This window comes from Pomacea canaliculata, linkage group LG3 (assembly GCF_003073045.1).
Source record: "Pomacea canaliculata isolate SZHN2017 linkage group LG3, ASM307304v1, whole genome shotgun sequence".
NCBI classification, from domain to species: Eukaryota; Metazoa; Mollusca; class Gastropoda; order Architaenioglossa; family Ampullariidae; genus Pomacea; species Pomacea canaliculata.
The window spans coordinates 7479687-7496807 of record NC_037592.1 but is presented as its reverse complement, the minus strand read 5'-3'; the positions used below and the strand labels follow the sequence as shown (position 1 = coordinate 7496807).

Below are 17121 nucleotides of genomic sequence, written 5' to 3'. Positions count from 1 at the left end.
CCCAGGTTGCAACATGTTCGACGTATACTTCCTTTCCGATGAAAAGCAGCAAGTAAACAAAGCTTCTAGTTCTGCAAAGAGAGAAAGAAGGAAGAGATTTTCTTGCTGGCATACCTTAGAAAGAAAAAAAATGTCAGCGGTAGAGTTATATTAGCGAGAAGCAAGAATCGATTCTGCCGTGAAGTCCTGTTGTGTTTGGCGTGTGTGCGTGTACAACGAAGAAGGAAGTAACGAAAGGGGAATCCCCTTATCTTCCTCGTCTACTAACGTAACCCTCCCTTAAAAAAAAAATCAGATACTACAATAGAAACTAGATTACTTTCAAGTGCACAAAGACTTGATGCAGATGTTTTTGTTTGTAAGCGTAGTGGTCTGTGTTCAAGAGAAGGTTTAACGAGAACAGAATATCGTTGTCATCGTCTCAACACTCGACACTGATGACGTTCGCCGTCACGACAATGGAAGTAATGAACTCTTTATGTGAGGGTGTACAATTTCTTTTCGGACACAAACTGGATGGATTTTAATGTTTAGTGGTAGTACACTGATTATATCTCTGACGTCGTATTGGATGTAAGGCAGAAACAGCATCAGGATCAACCACACCGAACGACTGCACTGAATCGACCATCTTCGCAACGGTGACGTTTCACGACAGAACCCACCATAACCAGTGATTCGTTTTATGTCAGTGATGATTTACGAAAGTCATTTTCAAAATGGCCGTCAAACCTATGGAATATTTTTTATTCGATTTTTTTCAGTTCAAGGAGTGAACATATTTTTTCATAGAAACTCGCGTTGGTCGACTTCTGCTTCTAGTTTTTAAATTAACCCTAAAAATCAAAAATCGGAAATGAAACGGGTTCGTGCTCTGCATCACGTTCTCCCAAAGGTTCCACTGTCTTTCGTTCGTTCTTGGAATATTCATGAAACGTTCTGGAACCCTTTCATCGGTAAGTGAATGCGAATAGTTTATAATCTGATATAATTTAAGCTCAAAAGCCAAACGTTACATGATGTTTAACTGCCGAATGGCATCAGACACGCAGTCGTTAGGGAGCAGCACTTAATTGGAAATGTAGTTCTGTTGCTGAGCTTGAAAGATACAGTTTTAAACTAATTGTACACTCACATAAAGCATCGCAGGCTCTTATTTTTTATGTTTTTAGAAAGACATTGTTTCTTCCACTAAGGGAACCTATACTTCACGAGTTGAGTAAGTTGTCGGGCAAGCGGCAAAAATATGGTTTAGAAATGACCGTTAGGTGCGGATGAGAGAAAATGGAGAGATCGCAAAATACTGTCATATAATCATTTGTAAGCTTTCAGTACCAACATAGTTTTATCAACAGTTCAAGTGATCATTTAGATCAAAGTGTGAGCAATCAAATGATTAACATCAGTGGGCTCTAGCCTGAACCATATTTCACATTAAAAGGATAATATTTGTGATAGCAACGCATCAGAGTAGTCATCAAGGGGGAAGATTTTTTTTTTAAAACCCTGGCACAGTTTTCTAGATAACTAGGAGTCTGTGCTAATGTGCCAGGCATGGTTACAGCAGTACTAGGAAGGTATGGCAAGGTGATGGGTAGTATGGCAGCATAGATATGTGTGTAGAAGAGTTACTTAAAGCAGCCAAGCAACATGAAGTATTTATTAATAACACTATAATATGATTGTAAATTTTATAGAATTAAGTCAGTACATTTGCAGAGAGTGAAATATAGGATGATGGAAGAATTTTCAAAATAAACTATCATCCATATTTTTTCATGATAATTATTCTATGGAAAACACTGAAAGTACATTATTAAACAGTTAAGTGAACTAATTGACTAACTTATGCCAGTATGATCGCTATCTAAGGGAAGTTAGTAAGATACATGCCATTTTTGAAGACTTCTTTGCTAAACATGCTACTTCTGCTATTGTTACTATGCCAGCAGAGATGTGTGTGAGGTAGATATTTCACTGTAATTTATTTTAGCATCACTTTCATAGTACCCTTATCCCTGCAATCCACATAATAAAAATAGTATTAACAATATAATATTTTTATAATTAACTAATGGCAAATGTAATATTAATAGTGCTGTCATTATAATACATGGTATCCACTGTTTTGACTATAGTAGAATGCACAAGTAGTATCAGCACACAGAAGACAGGATAGTTGTTTCAAATTTCCTTAGTCAGGTGTTTGGTGAGAGGTGCAAATGTACATCCATGGTTGCTAGGCTTAGGCATATTTTTACAAGGATGGACCAGGAAGTTAAGAAGTACGCAGGTTGTGTTTTCTTACACCATGACCTTAGATCAGGCCAAACGTGTTAGCACCAGGTAAGGTACAGCAGTAGGCTATCAGGGTTTGAAAAAGTTAGCTCAACTATCAGTACCTGCATCAACTGTTTAGTAAGTATAGTAAAGTTTAGTAATTATGTACACATTAAGAAGAGGGAGAAAGGATGCATAGGGAACTTCCAATACACATAATCTGGACTTTAATAGTTGTAGCTTACCCACAACATACCTTCTGGTTTGTTTAAGATTCATATTTAACACACGTGACTATTGCATGTTTCAGAGTGCTCTTTTTCCGGGAACAGACTGCTATGATTGTCATGGAAGATATTTTCTTATCCAGCAACAGAGCAGCTAAATACTTACACCACAGTATTCAGAATTCAGGTTTTATTGTGACCATTGATTTGATTAGCTGCTAAAGAAAAAAATAACAAGTTGTGAGGAAGTACTCAAGTCTTTTCCCCCATTATGAAAGAGGCTTGGAAAGACACAGCTCAGCAGGTTTCAGAGTTCTTGAAAGAAGGGAAGTAATAGAGAGTCCTGTAGAACTCCATTCTACTACTGTGGTAGCTTTATGATCCTGTGGACAAGATTCATTTGCATGGTTGTGAATGTCAGCCACCATGGCGGAACTGCCAAGCATCAACTGTTCAAGCATCAGCAGCACTTATGAGTCCTCTTCAGGCAGTGATGGCAGCTATCCTTCACGGCGCAATAAAGTAGAAGGTTATGACTATGAGTTTGTGCCCACTCCTGATGCTCGGTATGAGTGTACTATCTGCCTGCTGGTGCTACGAGAACCAAGGCAGACTCCTTGTGGACACCGTTTCTGCCGTGACTGCATCATTAAGTGGATCAGGTAAGCTGAACTGTTGTGACAGTAAAGCATGTATGTGTATGAAAGCAAGAATCAGTGTTGTATGTACATGCATTCATGTACATCCATGTATCTAAATTTAGAACATATAAGTAGCCTTTCATTATTATATGGTATATCTTCTTAATTCATTAAATCAGTGGTATTGCAAAACAATTTTTGATGATTATTAAATGGTCACAAGCAAATGGGATTATCTTATAGATGATACCAGCATGATAATATTAATTGTGATCAGAATGTTATTTTCCAATTAATCACGAAAACTGTCCAGTTATTTATGAGTAGGTTAGGAGGATTTTTCTTTTCAAAGTAACAGTTTTGATAGAGGTCAATGACTGTGCAGAGACAAAACTGAAAGAAGTTGAATCATGCTCTCATCTACCACTTACAACTGTTTAAGAAGCCTTCTAAGTGTTTTTCCTGAAACTGAAAGGTTATGAAAGTAGGATCAGGCATAAACAGATTGAAACCATATTAAATGTTGTGCAGCTAAATCTGTTCTGCATTCTTGAGAATTTAAACTTGTGGGTTGACAGAGAATCTCAGCAGCGGTGTCCAGTGGATAATGAACCATTTGAGGAGAAGGATTTGTTTGCTGACAACTTTGCCAAACGAGAAATCCAGAATTTCAATGTTAAGTGTCCTAACAGCAAGCAGGGATGCGATACAATCACCTCAGTGAAACAGCTTCAGGTAACAAACAAGACACATATGTAACAGCTGGTCTGCATGTACATGTGGATATCTTTGTAAGGTCAAGCAATCATTCTAAATTACTTAAGTGCATAAATGACAGCTAAAATTTGTGCACCAAATGATGCGCTCTTTTGTCTTATACAACTGCAGGTGGACAACAATGTCAGTTCTCACACAATGGGCAGTTTTATCATGACTACATGCACACCCACAGGCTTCTTCCCTCAGAATGTCCAATGTTGTTTTGAGTATTTGCCATATACCATTCAGTGCACACACCAAAACACTTTTAAAGTCATATTCCAAAAGAGGGATTCTGGCTGTTGGCTTTAAAATACAAATCACAATGTGTGCACCTAAAGCTCCTGAATTTACTGTTGGTTTGGGGACGGGAAATCATCCAAGTCTTTATAGCTCAATTAGGAGCACTAAATGTAGGATTGGTTGAAAGCAGAATCGATGCAAACAGGCTCATATACATAACAGAGCATTGTAGATGCAAAATAAGAAAAACGTGACAGTTTGGGACTATAGCAAGTTAAGGAAAACTCTATCCGATGTTCAATGTTCTTATATTTCCTTTTGAAATGTACAGTCTCCACAGTTTTCATTTGAAGGTGTTCATTAGTGTCCCTGGCTCTTTCTTCACTTGTTAATTTAATCACACTGCCTTGCAAACTGGAGTCCTTTACAAAATTCTCCCCCAACCCCCCCAAAAAAAATACCAAGTTGTAATAGAGGATTATAAACACTTTGTAAGCTGTGTATGTGCATGCATGCTGGAAGATTTTGTTTGCAAATCACTGCATCACCAGCAGGCATACACGCACCTTATTGATATCCAGCCTCCCATTTCTCCCATTTCTCCTACTTGAGTGCATGTGTATTCTCACAAAATCTCATCTTCCAGACATCCCTGGATGAATTATGGGCATTCGCAGACAAGGCGATATATATTATACTTATATATTTGTTTTGCAGGCCCATCAGAGAGAATGTCCCTTTGGTTTGGCTCCTTGCCCAAATCGATGTAGCAACGTGCTGTTCAAACGAGATCTTGCTGAGCATGTTCAGCATTTGTGTGAACTGCGGAACGTTCAGTGTCCGAACTGCGGTGCCACTTTCCTCAGCAGGGATGCTTGGGTAGGTCCTTCAAGATTCAAGTTTACATCACAAAGTTACTAAACCTGATGCACTTTGTTAGACATTACAAGGAGCTGAAGGTGGGAGTTTTTCATGCCCTTTACCTCTTGGCCATGTTTTAACTAACATATCTGTGTTTCTGTGGAGTAGCTTTAGTTTAAGAATATAGCCCTTTGAAAATATAAGGAAAACTTGCATCATAAAATCTTATTTTCTTCTTCAGTTCTAAGTTGGACTATACACTTTGCCCAGTATAGTAATAACATGGCTGTAGAAATAAAGTAATATTGCTTTGTTGAGTTAAACGCTGGGAAGCTAGTAAAGACAGTGCAGTAGAAGGATATATTAAGTTATGTATTCATCTGCTTTAGTGAATGGCAGTATGTTAGCTTGCAGAAAGTATCAGGATGTCCTGCTTGCAAACAGGGCAAGGGATCACATAGATAAGTAGAGCATAGAGAACACATACAAGCAAAACGTGTACCTGCATAAATGCATATGAATACTTAACTACATGCAATGTGTGTGTTGCAATAATCTGTTTCAGTACAGGTATACATGCATGCAAGTCATTTGTGTGTGTGAGGTAGGGGAAATGTCTGTGTGAGAATGAGAGTGATGTGCAGAATTGGGACAGGTGTTAGCAGTTAGCTGAAATGTTATGTTATTTAGCTGACTGCTAGTTGGTAGCATCCAGCTAGCGTGGCAGTGCACGCGGCCCAAGCACAGTTAAAATATCCTAAATTAACTATATTAAATTAAAAATATTTATGTCATTTGACAGTTATGGTATGCAAGACAATCTTCCTTTGCTTTAAAAGTGGTGTTTCTTTTGAGTGCTTAAGGCTATAAATAGCAGGAGTTTGAGGAAAGCCTGTGCTCATCTCATCTGTCTCCTTATATAGCTGTGGAAGCACTCACAAGATCTTTACCAATCATACTATTGGCTGTCATTGCAGGGACATGATAAGACTTTGTTTCTGTAGAACCTGTCTTTGTAAAGTATACACCTGTGTGTGTTTTGCTGGGTGTGTATTTTATAACTCCAATATGACTAGGTGTTCTAGAATTACTTTTTTGGAACATCATAATTGAAATATTATCTTACTAGTCAATTCTACCCTTTTCTTTCTGTGTGTGTGGGAGTGGGGTGCACACATGGGTGTAGTATGCAAGGGTGTCCTAACTAAACTCTTATTGAGGTCTCTTCTCTGAAACAGGACGTATGATGTCCTGTTAGCCCCTTTGTATTGAATAAGAAGGGTTTCATGCTTTTGCTTTTTTCTGAAAGTCTGCAAATTTTCAGATTCATGTGAACGAAAGAGACTGCCATTAAATCTAAAAAAACTGGAAAAGTAAAAGTGATATTGAACAAATGATTCCTATAATAGATGTTGCAGGCTTTAAAACTTGTTACAGGCTTGTAAAGTTGTGGCTGTCTGCCTATCATCCTGATCTAGGAGGTTTAGTTAGAGAAGTAGTGTCTTAAGACCAGGAAGTTGCAGGTAGGAGTGTTTTCTATGACTAGGTGTGCAAGGGTTATGATGTCTGCAGTTGTGAGTGGTCAACTTTTTTTTAAAGTCCTAGGAAAAGATTGTTCATTTCTGGAGAACAGTTGCCTTACAGTAAAACTAATTTATCTCATCTGGAGTTCAAATGAACTTAAACAGTTTGGTTTGAAGGTTTTAAGCCTCTGCAAAACCGATATGGTGGTCTATAGAACTGAACTGGTTTGGTAATGTGACACGAATATGACAATCAAAATGCAAAATTGGGTCTAGTTTTTTTTTTTGAAATCTGAAATAATTATTGTGTACATCACAAAATGCATGCTAATAGTAATTGACCTATGGTTAATAACTGTACAAAATCAAGTCATAGACTGTATCTTAGTTTTCTTTGCCTGTCTCTTGTACACCATGTTGATCACTCACCATATCACAGTTGTCAGGAAAGAAATCCAGATGGGAATAAAGGAAGTGGATCTTTAGAGACATATTGCAGCCAATTTCTGATACTGCATCAGTATGTCTTCTGCTAGTTCCTTGTAGTAGTTTTCTGCCCTAATATTCCTGAGAGAGTTTATAGACACTAGGCAAAAAGCATTTCATGTGAAGTAATTGTAACATCATCTGGAAGATTATTGGAGTCTTGAACCTAGCAATTCTGCCTTGTTCTTGGTTAAGTCCAAATCACAAACCAGGTCATATAGTTCTTCCTGTGTTATATTGATGACCACAGTGAAAATCTGGATCATTGGATGCTGACTAACCAGGAGAACAACAGGTCTGCTCACCCTCGTCCTCATTAGCTGAATCAAGAGAATGTTATTACAGTCCTACTGGATAAATTTACACAGTGAAACAAATAAAGTGAACTATATTAAATATCTTCAAAATGAGAGACAGTAAAAAGTTTTTGTGGTCATATTTGTGTTTAGCACACCAAGATTAATTACAGATTGGGATCTTTTTAAGTCAGTTGTAATTTCAGTATTGACCAATGTTATTTAGCTGTTTGTCTCCCATGAGGCGAAGGGGTTTGATCTGGTGACACACTGGCAATGCATTTGTGACATTAACTGTGATGATTATGAGCGGGGTGTCTTTTCTTGCCACTGGTGACCTAATTTCTCTTTAGACTAGCAACTTTTTACAGGGCTAGACAACATTGCAGTTATTTATTGCTGATTCAGCATGAAGCACCCATCTTGTTCTCCTTGTGGGTGAGGAGAGAGGGAATGGATGGTGTGGCAGGAAAGGACATTTGAAAAAACTAGCTGTTAGAGAATTAGACAATCAGGGCCCAATTTATTGGGATTTTTTTTGGAGGTGGGGGGGGTTGTAAATTATAAATTATAAAAGGGAAATGATATAGTAATACCTTGAGGTTGATTATAACAATTTATTGATATAAAAAAGCTTGGACCAGTCCACAATGCTCTATGTTGACTTTTGATGTCACTGATTCTGATTTCCCTTGATCTCTCATGCATGCACACACATACACATATCTATATACATACATGCATAATCTCTTTGTCTCTTTCAGTCTTTTTACTTCCTTCTGTTTGGCAGTATCCACTTCACATACCCCTTTACGATGTTGAACAATCAGGCCCTCAAGGATGATAACAATCAACCAATAGGGAAGAAACAAAGATGTCATAGCTAGACTGAGACAAATAGAGCTGCTACAGTTTTCCTGTATGCGTCAGATAACGTGTGTCAGTGAATGTGAAATGTGCTTTGCCAAAGTGCAAAAATTGGAATGAACAAGTAACAAACATATGGGAAAAGGGAATCTCATATCATATAAATAGGATAAGCAATCTTTAAAGATAAATTATTTTCCTTAATTTTTTTTTCTTTTTTGCTTTGTTTGAAAGATTTGATAATTTTAATTTACTTGGTAATAGTGGTACTCTAGTTGTGTGCTTAGTTGTCATGTTGTTCATGATATCTTCCATTTTAGAATAAGTGGAGAAGAAAAAGGATGTCCATGCATTTTTTCACTCTTGTTTTGAAACGAGTAAGCTGCTTAAATCATTTCAAAACAAGAGGGAAAAAAATATTCACAGCTTGAGTCAAGTTCGTCAAGATTTCACTGCTTGCCAGCTACTAGGACTAGGAAGTAAAGGATCCATTCTGCGAAACTTAAGTGTACACAGTGTTAACCCAGATATTTAGGGCCTTACCCAGTAATGGGGTTAGCAACAAAACATGTTTGAACTCTTGTTTAGAGGGCTACTCACTACCACTTAGTACTACTGAGTACTCAGCTTTCATTTAGCTGTGTAATGAACAGACATCATTTATATTAGTATTTTCACAATATTGTTAGTATTTTCAGAAGTGAGAACATGTAGGAGAGCACTGGAGAGTGGGAGGAACTGTGTATGAGAGTGCATGCTTGCACCCAAGGGCACATGCAGTTTGTTCTGCAGGTCATGTGTATAGGCATATTTGTGTAGAAACATCTGCATGCACATTGCATGTGCACATGTTTGTGCATATTCATGTTTCACTTTCTGTGAAGTTTTTTCCCATTCTGTTACAGTATATTTTTAAGGATCTTTTCTAAATCTGTATCAAAAGTGCTGCACTTAAACAGGGCAGTGGAGACAAGGAAGTGACAGGACTACAGACTAACCTGGTTACCTGGGTATGGCGGACATATTTCACTGAAAAAAGATATTAGCTGATAATAGCACAGTATTGGGCTAAACCCCTTATCCCATAATCACAATTAAAAGTATATAAAATGAAGGAACTTTTTTGCAGAAGAGAAATTGGCAGATGAGTCAGTAATGATTTGTGTCCCTCTTTTCCTTTATTTGTTAGTGCAATCCTTTTGGGGTAAAAATTTCTTATGCTGTTTTGCAACTGAACCATGAAAGACAGAAGCCACCGGACATGGCAATTCATTGAAAGATGAATTGGTTTAGTTGCCAAAAGGCTTGGTTACAAAAAGGCCCATGCACCCTCCCTGCACCAACCCTCTCACATTAATTTCTTGTCAAGGCCTTTGAGATTAGTACAATTCAAAAAGAAAATCTTCTAACCTGTGGGGAGGGTTTGGCTGTCAAACCACCCACCCATCCCCCCAAAAATTATCTGCACCTAGCTGTAAAGGTTCTCTTTCTAGAGAGCATCCCTGAATCTTTCTTCTCTAAATCTTAGGCTGCCTTATAGCTTTGAACATTGATTTTGTTGTGGAAGTTACAGTAAAGAAAATGAGAAAGGATTAAGCATAGCACAAAGAGAGAACAGTGTGTTGCTATCATGATGGAAAAAAAAAACTTTGCTGATAACATGAACTACAGATGTTCCTGGTTCACTTCAACTCAACCTTGATATGAGGATGTCATGTTGGTGTGACACTGACTCCCACCTGAGCTTTACCCAGACGATTTTGCCCTCCTTTTTGGGTGGTCAAATGTCAGGTAGCTTTTGGGGAAAGGAGTGTCATGTGTGAAAAAAAGTAAGGGATGTGAATGAAAATCCTGTGACAACCTGTTGGCCATGAAGTGAAATAATGATATATTGATGAATAAATGTTGTTGCATGTGTGTAGAGAGCTGAGTTTCAGGATAATAGGGGTGTATAGAGGACTTTAAGTAACTCTCACACTCCACGAGTTCTACCCTGAGCTATCAGTACCAGATATTATGTAGAGTTCAGCTGCTTAAACTTGTTTACCTTCTCCAAAGTTGTATGTGTGGATAGATCTGATAAATGGATGTTGTTTGTATGGAGAGAGCTGAGTGCCGATTGACAATGTATTTTCACTTTTGAGTTCTACCATGTCCTGTGGATATGAATTATATAAAACAGCTGCAGTAACTTTTGTCACTTTCCCCAACCAGACACAAATGCATGTTGGCAATTGCAGACAAAAGAAAAAAATCCCATTGTGAAGTACATTAAATCAAAAATAGCCACACCCAGCCTCCGGATTTTTCACATGCCATCTGATGCAGCTTCCTTCCGCTGGTAGTACATTGAAGAAAACCACATGCCTTACTGTTGGAGAACATCCTGTCTTTTTAATGATGTGCATTGTGTTCTCAGGGAACACTTAAATGCATGTCAAACTGCAGCTGTTTAGGGAAGGAATCTTTGGACATTTTCAGTTTGATGCTTGTCTTGTACGTGTTATTTTGCCACATCAACTGAAGATCGTGTCTTTAGAATGTTGTTGTAGCATTGCTATGTTTTAAAGTGTAGTGCATCCTTGACTGTTGAGATGTATGACTTCATGTGCTTGTTTTGTATAATGTGAACTGTGTAACGAGCCTATTCTATATGTAGCATAGTATGTTTCGTGAACAGACTTTTTTTTTCCTTCTGAATGTGGAGGATGCAGACAAGTGACAGATGAATAGCTCACTAGAGTTGTGTTGATAACACTAGACAGAGCAAAGCAAAACATGAATAATTGAAGTGTTAAACTTGCCATTGAAATGTAGAATGTTCTGCTTTCAACAGACGCATGTTGAGGTGTGTCCAAAAAGGCAGGTGAAATGCCACTTCTGTGAGGAAGAGATGGAGATGCAAGCGGTGAGTTCTTGTTGAGTAGCCAGGTCTTATGCTAAACAAATGTGTAACTCTGTCCTGATGCACTGAAATGCCGATTTCAGCAGGGCCTCAGCATTTGTTGCTAGCGTTTATTTTGAATGTGGTCTGCTCAATAACTCTCCTGCTCTAGTGAATAAATTATTGCATTTGAAAAAAGTTAATAGTTACAAACCTTAAATTTGTTTTCTTCTATGATATGGGGATAAAATAAAATGTGGAGTTTATACCATTCCAATGCTCAGTGCTTGTTGAGTTTTAGACTGATTTATAATTTTTGACAATAAACGTAAATATTTTGTGAATTGAAAATACTAACTCTTCAGAGGTAGAACTTTTCAAACTTTTCATGCAAGGTCACAATTTGAAGGCCACATGCCAGCACCACAGAGCGTGTAACAGTAAGGACTAAATAAATTTAGTGACTGTCAGGTGTTGCTTGATTCTGGTTATAGGTGCTGAGGTGTAATGCTATACCTGGGTGGTGCTGCAATAAACTGAACTAGTGGCGGTTAATAGTTCAACTAGTAATCATATACAATCCTGTCTAAGAACAGGTGACATCTAATCCCTAAAAAGGGTGGATCAAAAATTCATAATTATAGCAACAGCTTGTAGTCAGCACGGATTTTATTCAATGTTTTTAAGCTGTCAGACTATCTAAAATGATAAGATTTGTAATCAATTGCATAGATTTGCATATGTCGATGTATTTATTTTCTTTAAAAAGCACAGATGTGTCTGTTAGCTGATCCTATGAACTAAAACTAGTTTTTGCTTCTCAAGTGAGACTTTTACTGCTGTGCAAACCATCATGATTTGTAATTACATAAGTAAGAACAACAAAAAATTAAGTTCACATTTGTCTGTTGTGTACATTTTCTGTGCGTTGATTTTCAGATGGCAGAACATGAGGCCACAGTGTGCCCCAGAAAGACGCTGCATTGTGCTTTTCACACTTTGGGCTGTAATGCTGAGGTAGGATAGCTGCTCTTGCTTTTATAAATACAGAAAGCACTGATATGATTATTTGAGATTTGCTTGGGAAAAATGCAGTATGTCAAGGGAGAGAGAATGAGGTGTGTGAATTTGTGCATATAAATAGTGTAAATACACTACAGGAAACTGCATGGACTGAGGATTGCAGCAGTTAGGGTTAGCATTTCAAAGGAGGGGAGGTACAGTTTATAAGGAGTAGGGAAAGCTTAGGGTTTGGCCTAGACATAGAATAATGGGTTAGAAGAGAGGTGTCAGTAGTTACACTACCAAACTAGGGACCTATACAAGTTTCTGCTTGGAAATTTTGTTGGAAATGGATGGTTTGTTTTTGTTTTTAAATCGTTGTCCCCATTTTTTATTTTGCACATCAGATGCATAGTTCTTTGTTGCCATTTTGCAGCATCTAATAAAAGCAGCAAGAAGATCTAGTGTACTTCAGGCTGCTGAGGGAGGGACTGCAGTGTTAGCTGTGGAATACCTGTCAGTATATGTCAGTAGAGCCTAAACTGCCTGCTGTTCACCAGTAGTTGGGTTTGGAGTTTTTTTTTAAAATGTTTTCTTCAACGATAATGTTTAATTTCTCTTTGAGAGTTACCTTGAAAGTTTGACCTATATGATGCTGCAATAGAGTTTAGCATATTTCTTGAAAACATGAAGTATGGTAACTTAATAAAACAGGTAACTTAGAAAAATGAATGAAATGTACCAGGGACTGCCTGTCCCAAGCTTATACAACAGGAGACAAGTGAGATAAGGTAAAGGTCATCCTTTAACCTTTTCAGGTCGTTGTGGGGGCTTTATATTGGGGAGACAAGTAAAGGGAAGGAAATGGGTTGTGACTTAAAAGGTTTTAAAAAAAAAAAAAAGAAAAAGAGAGGAGGAGACATTAAGGCATACACCACTGTGTAAGCTTTTCTTCCCTGTCTCATGATTTCCAGATTTAAACTTCCTTGATGGAGATCAGTGATTTTTTTTCAGAAATAGCCCAGCCCCAGATAGACAGGTGGTTGATAATCAAAACAGTTGCACAAATCATACAACCTCTTACAGCTTTATGCAACAAGTTGTCATATTTTTACTCATCAGACAGGGACAGGACAGATGTCGATCAGTTTCCTTTGTATTTCTATGGCCCACCCCAGTTTGAAAATGAACTTGCACTCCCATTCTCACCCTCAGACTATCGCATGATTTCACCCGTTGCTCAGATCACCAACACAGCCCATATTTCCTCCTTCAGCTACTCAGAAATGACCGCCCTTCCTTGTCCGTGATGATAAAGCAATGTGCTGTAGGTTGTTACATTCTTTATATTGTTACACTACTTATTTTTGCGACATTGTTCAAAACTTCCTGGTGCCCTGGTGAATCTGTTGTTTGGTTTTGTTTTTTTTTCTGTGGAGTAACTGTCATAAGAAATTTACTGTCATACATGGACTTGCAGAGGGTAAGTTGTGAACAACAGCAAAAGATAACTTTGATCGAAATATCATAATTTGAAAAGCTTAAGTATACCATTCTTAGTAAACAAGCTTTGTAAACATTCTTAGTAAATCAATGATTTTGAGTCATGACCAAAACTGGCTAGTTTCTAAGCAGCCAGCTTTGAATGGCTCATTTTCTTCTGCTGTCTTAATTTGTTTTTTAACACCACTTTACCTGCGCTTGTTATTTTTGGCTGCCCAAGTTTAACTGCTATTGTAAAAACGTGTCAAGTGAAAGTAAACACTGTGAGAAATAAGCAGTAGCATCAGTTTTGTATTTTCTGAAATCCACCATCATGTGTCCAGCACTTTGTGCCAACAAACAGATTTTTAGCATTAGATGAATATGTCCAGAATATGCGTATACAGAAAAAAATACTCCATTGAATTGAATTTTTATCTCATGACTAGAAGAACATATTAACTGCAGGGTTGCTACTATTAACCTCTGAATCACATTCCTTATTAGAGGGTGAAAAAAGGGAAATTTTCAATTAGATGCTTGTAATGTGATCAGTGTGCAGCATTATTTGCTGTCTGTAAGAATGTGGCACGAATATATTTGTCCTGACCAGGAAATGACACCAACTACCTTTATTCTGGGAAGAGCTCCATAGCCTAGTGGTTAGTAGGTTAAAGAGAACTTAATAATAATTTAAAAGTGACTAAGGATTCAAGGCACATACAGACACAACTGAGTTCAAAGTTGAGGTAGATGGAGAAAGGAAGAGAATTCCAAAGCTGAAGTTTATAAATGAAAAGCAGTAATCATACAGAGTAGGTCCCTGAAAAAAATTGATCTGACAGCAAAGCCCCACCTGTTGGTTTGTCTACAGATGGAACGGTGCAACGAGAAGACCCACCTACAAGACAACCTGCAGGAACACATGCTGCTACTGTGCAATGGACTGACAACCATCATGCATGTGCTAGGCATTCAACGTCTCTCACCTGAAAGCAGCACCAGCACCACCCGTGGTCTTGTGCCCACTGAGACCTCGGGACTCTTGTCTGGCTTGGCTCTGTCGCTGCAGCAACTCTCTTTAGGGAAACTGCCCAGAATGAGTTTGGACAGTCAGACAGTAAGGACAGTTTTCTTATGCCAGTGTTGTATCTCAACAACAAAGTCATGTGAAAGTATGTTGATGAGAGCACACTATAAGATAGTATAGTTTGTCCAAGGAGTTGTCCTTTAAGTGTGGTTGGAGAACTTAAAAAGTATGTTTAAGTAGTATCTTTTGTGTACGTGAAAGTATGACATTGCTAGATCTGGGGTAGTCTTGATTACTTTTTACAAGTAAACTTTTACATTTAAAACTAGAATAATGTTACGAGGGGAGGATCACACTTTTACAAAGGAGTTTCTTGCAGCTTGGTCAGCATATTGTGATTTATTTCTTTGCAGCTGAAACAACAGCTACCTCGTTTACCTGTACCTGGATCCAGTTTTGTTGACTCTCATGCTCAAACTCATGAAGAATCAGCAGGACCCATTTCTTTTTATCGAAGCCCATCGGACCCTAAAAATTCTCTCATGGGAAGTGCCGTGTCGATTGGCACACAGGAGGCTTCAGTACTCAGTCACACATCTGGACATTCAAACTCTAGTGGTGTAGGTGGCTTCCAGAGCTTGCCGTCAGCTTCCAGCGAAGACTTCGAGTCACTGAAAGCTCGAAACGTCACCCAAGATGCAAGCTTGGCCATGCATGACCAGTGTTTGATTGAGCTACAGGCAAAGGCGAAACGTTGTGACCAGCTGAATCAGGAGCTCAAGCAAAAGGTGATCATTTTTTGTACATTGTGTAATAATTAGTCCCTAACCACAATTAAAAGCAATCTGAGGAAATGTGGCCATATACATTTTCTTTGAGGTAAAACATTGATGCTAATTTTTTTGTGCATCATGAGGTCTTGAGACTTTTTCACTTTGACCTTCTTTACCATGAGATATAGTAAAAAGTGGCTTTATAAAGCATGGTCTGCCACAGAGTAGTCACTAACATATGACATTTAATGGTAAGTATCAACAATCTAGCTGCAAGATGGTTCAGGCCCTCAAAATAACAAAATCTAACAAAACCAACATGACGTCCATGTAATGGGCATGAGCATGCATTTTCAGTTCATTAGCTGTTTTGTTTGCAGGTCAAGCAACTCGAGGCACAGATCAGCGACTTTGAAAGCAGAGTGTGTAGCGGTCAATTTTTCTGGCGGATCAGGAATTATTCCAAGCTCCTGCGAGATGCAGAGCATGGGGCAATGACAGCCCTTCACAGTCAACCGTTTTACACCTCAGCCTCTATGGGATACAAAATCTGCATCCGAGCCAACCTCAATGGGGTGGATTCAGCAAAAGGGAGTCACTTGTCTTTATTCGTCCATTTCATGCAGGGGGAATATGATGACCTTCTGGACTGGCCATTCTCAGGCAAAATTATTCTTTCTGTCATCGATCAGAATGAACGCTGTGAAATGAGGCACCATGTGTCTGAGACCCTTGTTGCAAAACCAAACCTGGCTGCATTTCAAAAGCCTTCAACTCCAAGAAACCATAAAGGTTTTGGCTATATGGAGTTTCTTCCCTTGAGTTCTGTGAAAGGTTCCTCATTCATACGAAATGACACGCTTATTATCAAGGCCCAAGTACTTCCCAACTGCTGAATATGTTTCGACAATGAATGTAACAAAGAAAGGTATAGATCCCACTTGAATGAAGTAGGAAGATGACTTTGGATTGAGCTAGAAGATTACCTCAATCGGCATGGATACCTTGTGATTTCCTTGACATCTTCAACTTGGCAGAATGTATCTTAACAACATGGACAGGTTACAAAATTTATCTGTATGTTTCCGTTGATTCTCCATTATTTTTTCCACGTTTTGTGGTTGTAGTATTCAAACATTTCTTTAAGTAATGATATTAAACTATGATGGCCCATGAAAACAACCCAAACCTCTAAACCTCTCTCTCGAAAGGGAAACGTACTGGTTAGAGTAATGAGCAGAGGTTTAGCCAAGATGGACCAGATTGCTGTGAAAATGTGTGATAACTTTGTGGAGTGAAGAGTTTGTTTCCATAGTCGCATGAAACTGGCATGTACAGAGTATTTTCACAACCTTTCACTAAATTAGTAATTTAGATACCTTGTTCTTTGAAGGGGGAAGGGTCAGTTTACTGTTTGCATTAAGTGTGAAACAGGAATTACTTTCAAATCCATTTTAATTACTCAGTTCGTTTTTTTGGTCTCTTGCAGTTTTCATGCTGATGTAAAGCTCTTCAGTGGGGTTGCATTTGCTGCACTCGGGGAAAGTAGCAAGTTTTCATGATATAAAGGAATAAAGCTTGCACTGTCTTATTTGTGTACACATTAAATGAGAAATATCTTAGCATTTGTACGATAACCACTGGTTTGGAGGAAATTTTTTTTTTCTTGATGTGCTTCAACTCTAGGGAGTTTGAGTTGGTGGATGAAATATCCTGGAAGTGCAAATGGTAATAATAAATGCAAAATTTGTATAGTGGATACTTGCA

The 17121-nt window shown here is 38.2% G+C and overlaps 1 protein-coding gene and 1 long non-coding RNA gene across 7 annotated transcripts; one reads left to right on the top strand and one right to left on the bottom strand.

The window, feature by feature from the left end:
• LOC112560472 (TNF receptor-associated factor 6-like) lies at positions 1-17106 on the top strand. Of its 6 annotated transcripts, none has more exons than XR_003098537.1 (10): positions 1-956; positions 2591-3169; positions 3727-3883; positions 4868-5029; positions 11020-11091; positions 12007-12084; positions 14426-14671; positions 14995-15369; positions 15735-16415; positions 16844-17106. XR_003098537.1 is itself a non-coding variant. In XM_025232355.1 (9 exons), exons 2-9 carry the CDS (start codon positions 2922-2924, stop codon positions 16248-16250), a joined length of 1854 nt encoding a protein of 617 aa, XP_025088140.1. In that variant the 5' UTR covers positions 1-956; positions 2591-2921; the 3' UTR covers positions 16251-17106. The 6 variants fall into 6 exon arrangements, 4 of the variants coding, with proteins under 4 accessions (XP_025088140.1, XP_025088142.1, XP_025088144.1 ...); XR_003098538.1 differs by having other exon boundaries at positions 15735-16431; XM_025232355.1 differs by having other exon boundaries at positions 15735-17106.
• LOC112560474 lies at positions 7178-10612 on the bottom strand. Its single transcript, XR_003098539.1, has 2 exons — positions 8055-10612; positions 7178-7340 (listed from the first exon to the last, which is right to left on the bottom strand). It is a non-coding gene; the product is annotated as an uncharacterized LOC112560474 (long non-coding RNA).
• Positions 17107-17121: the final 15 nt, after the last annotated feature.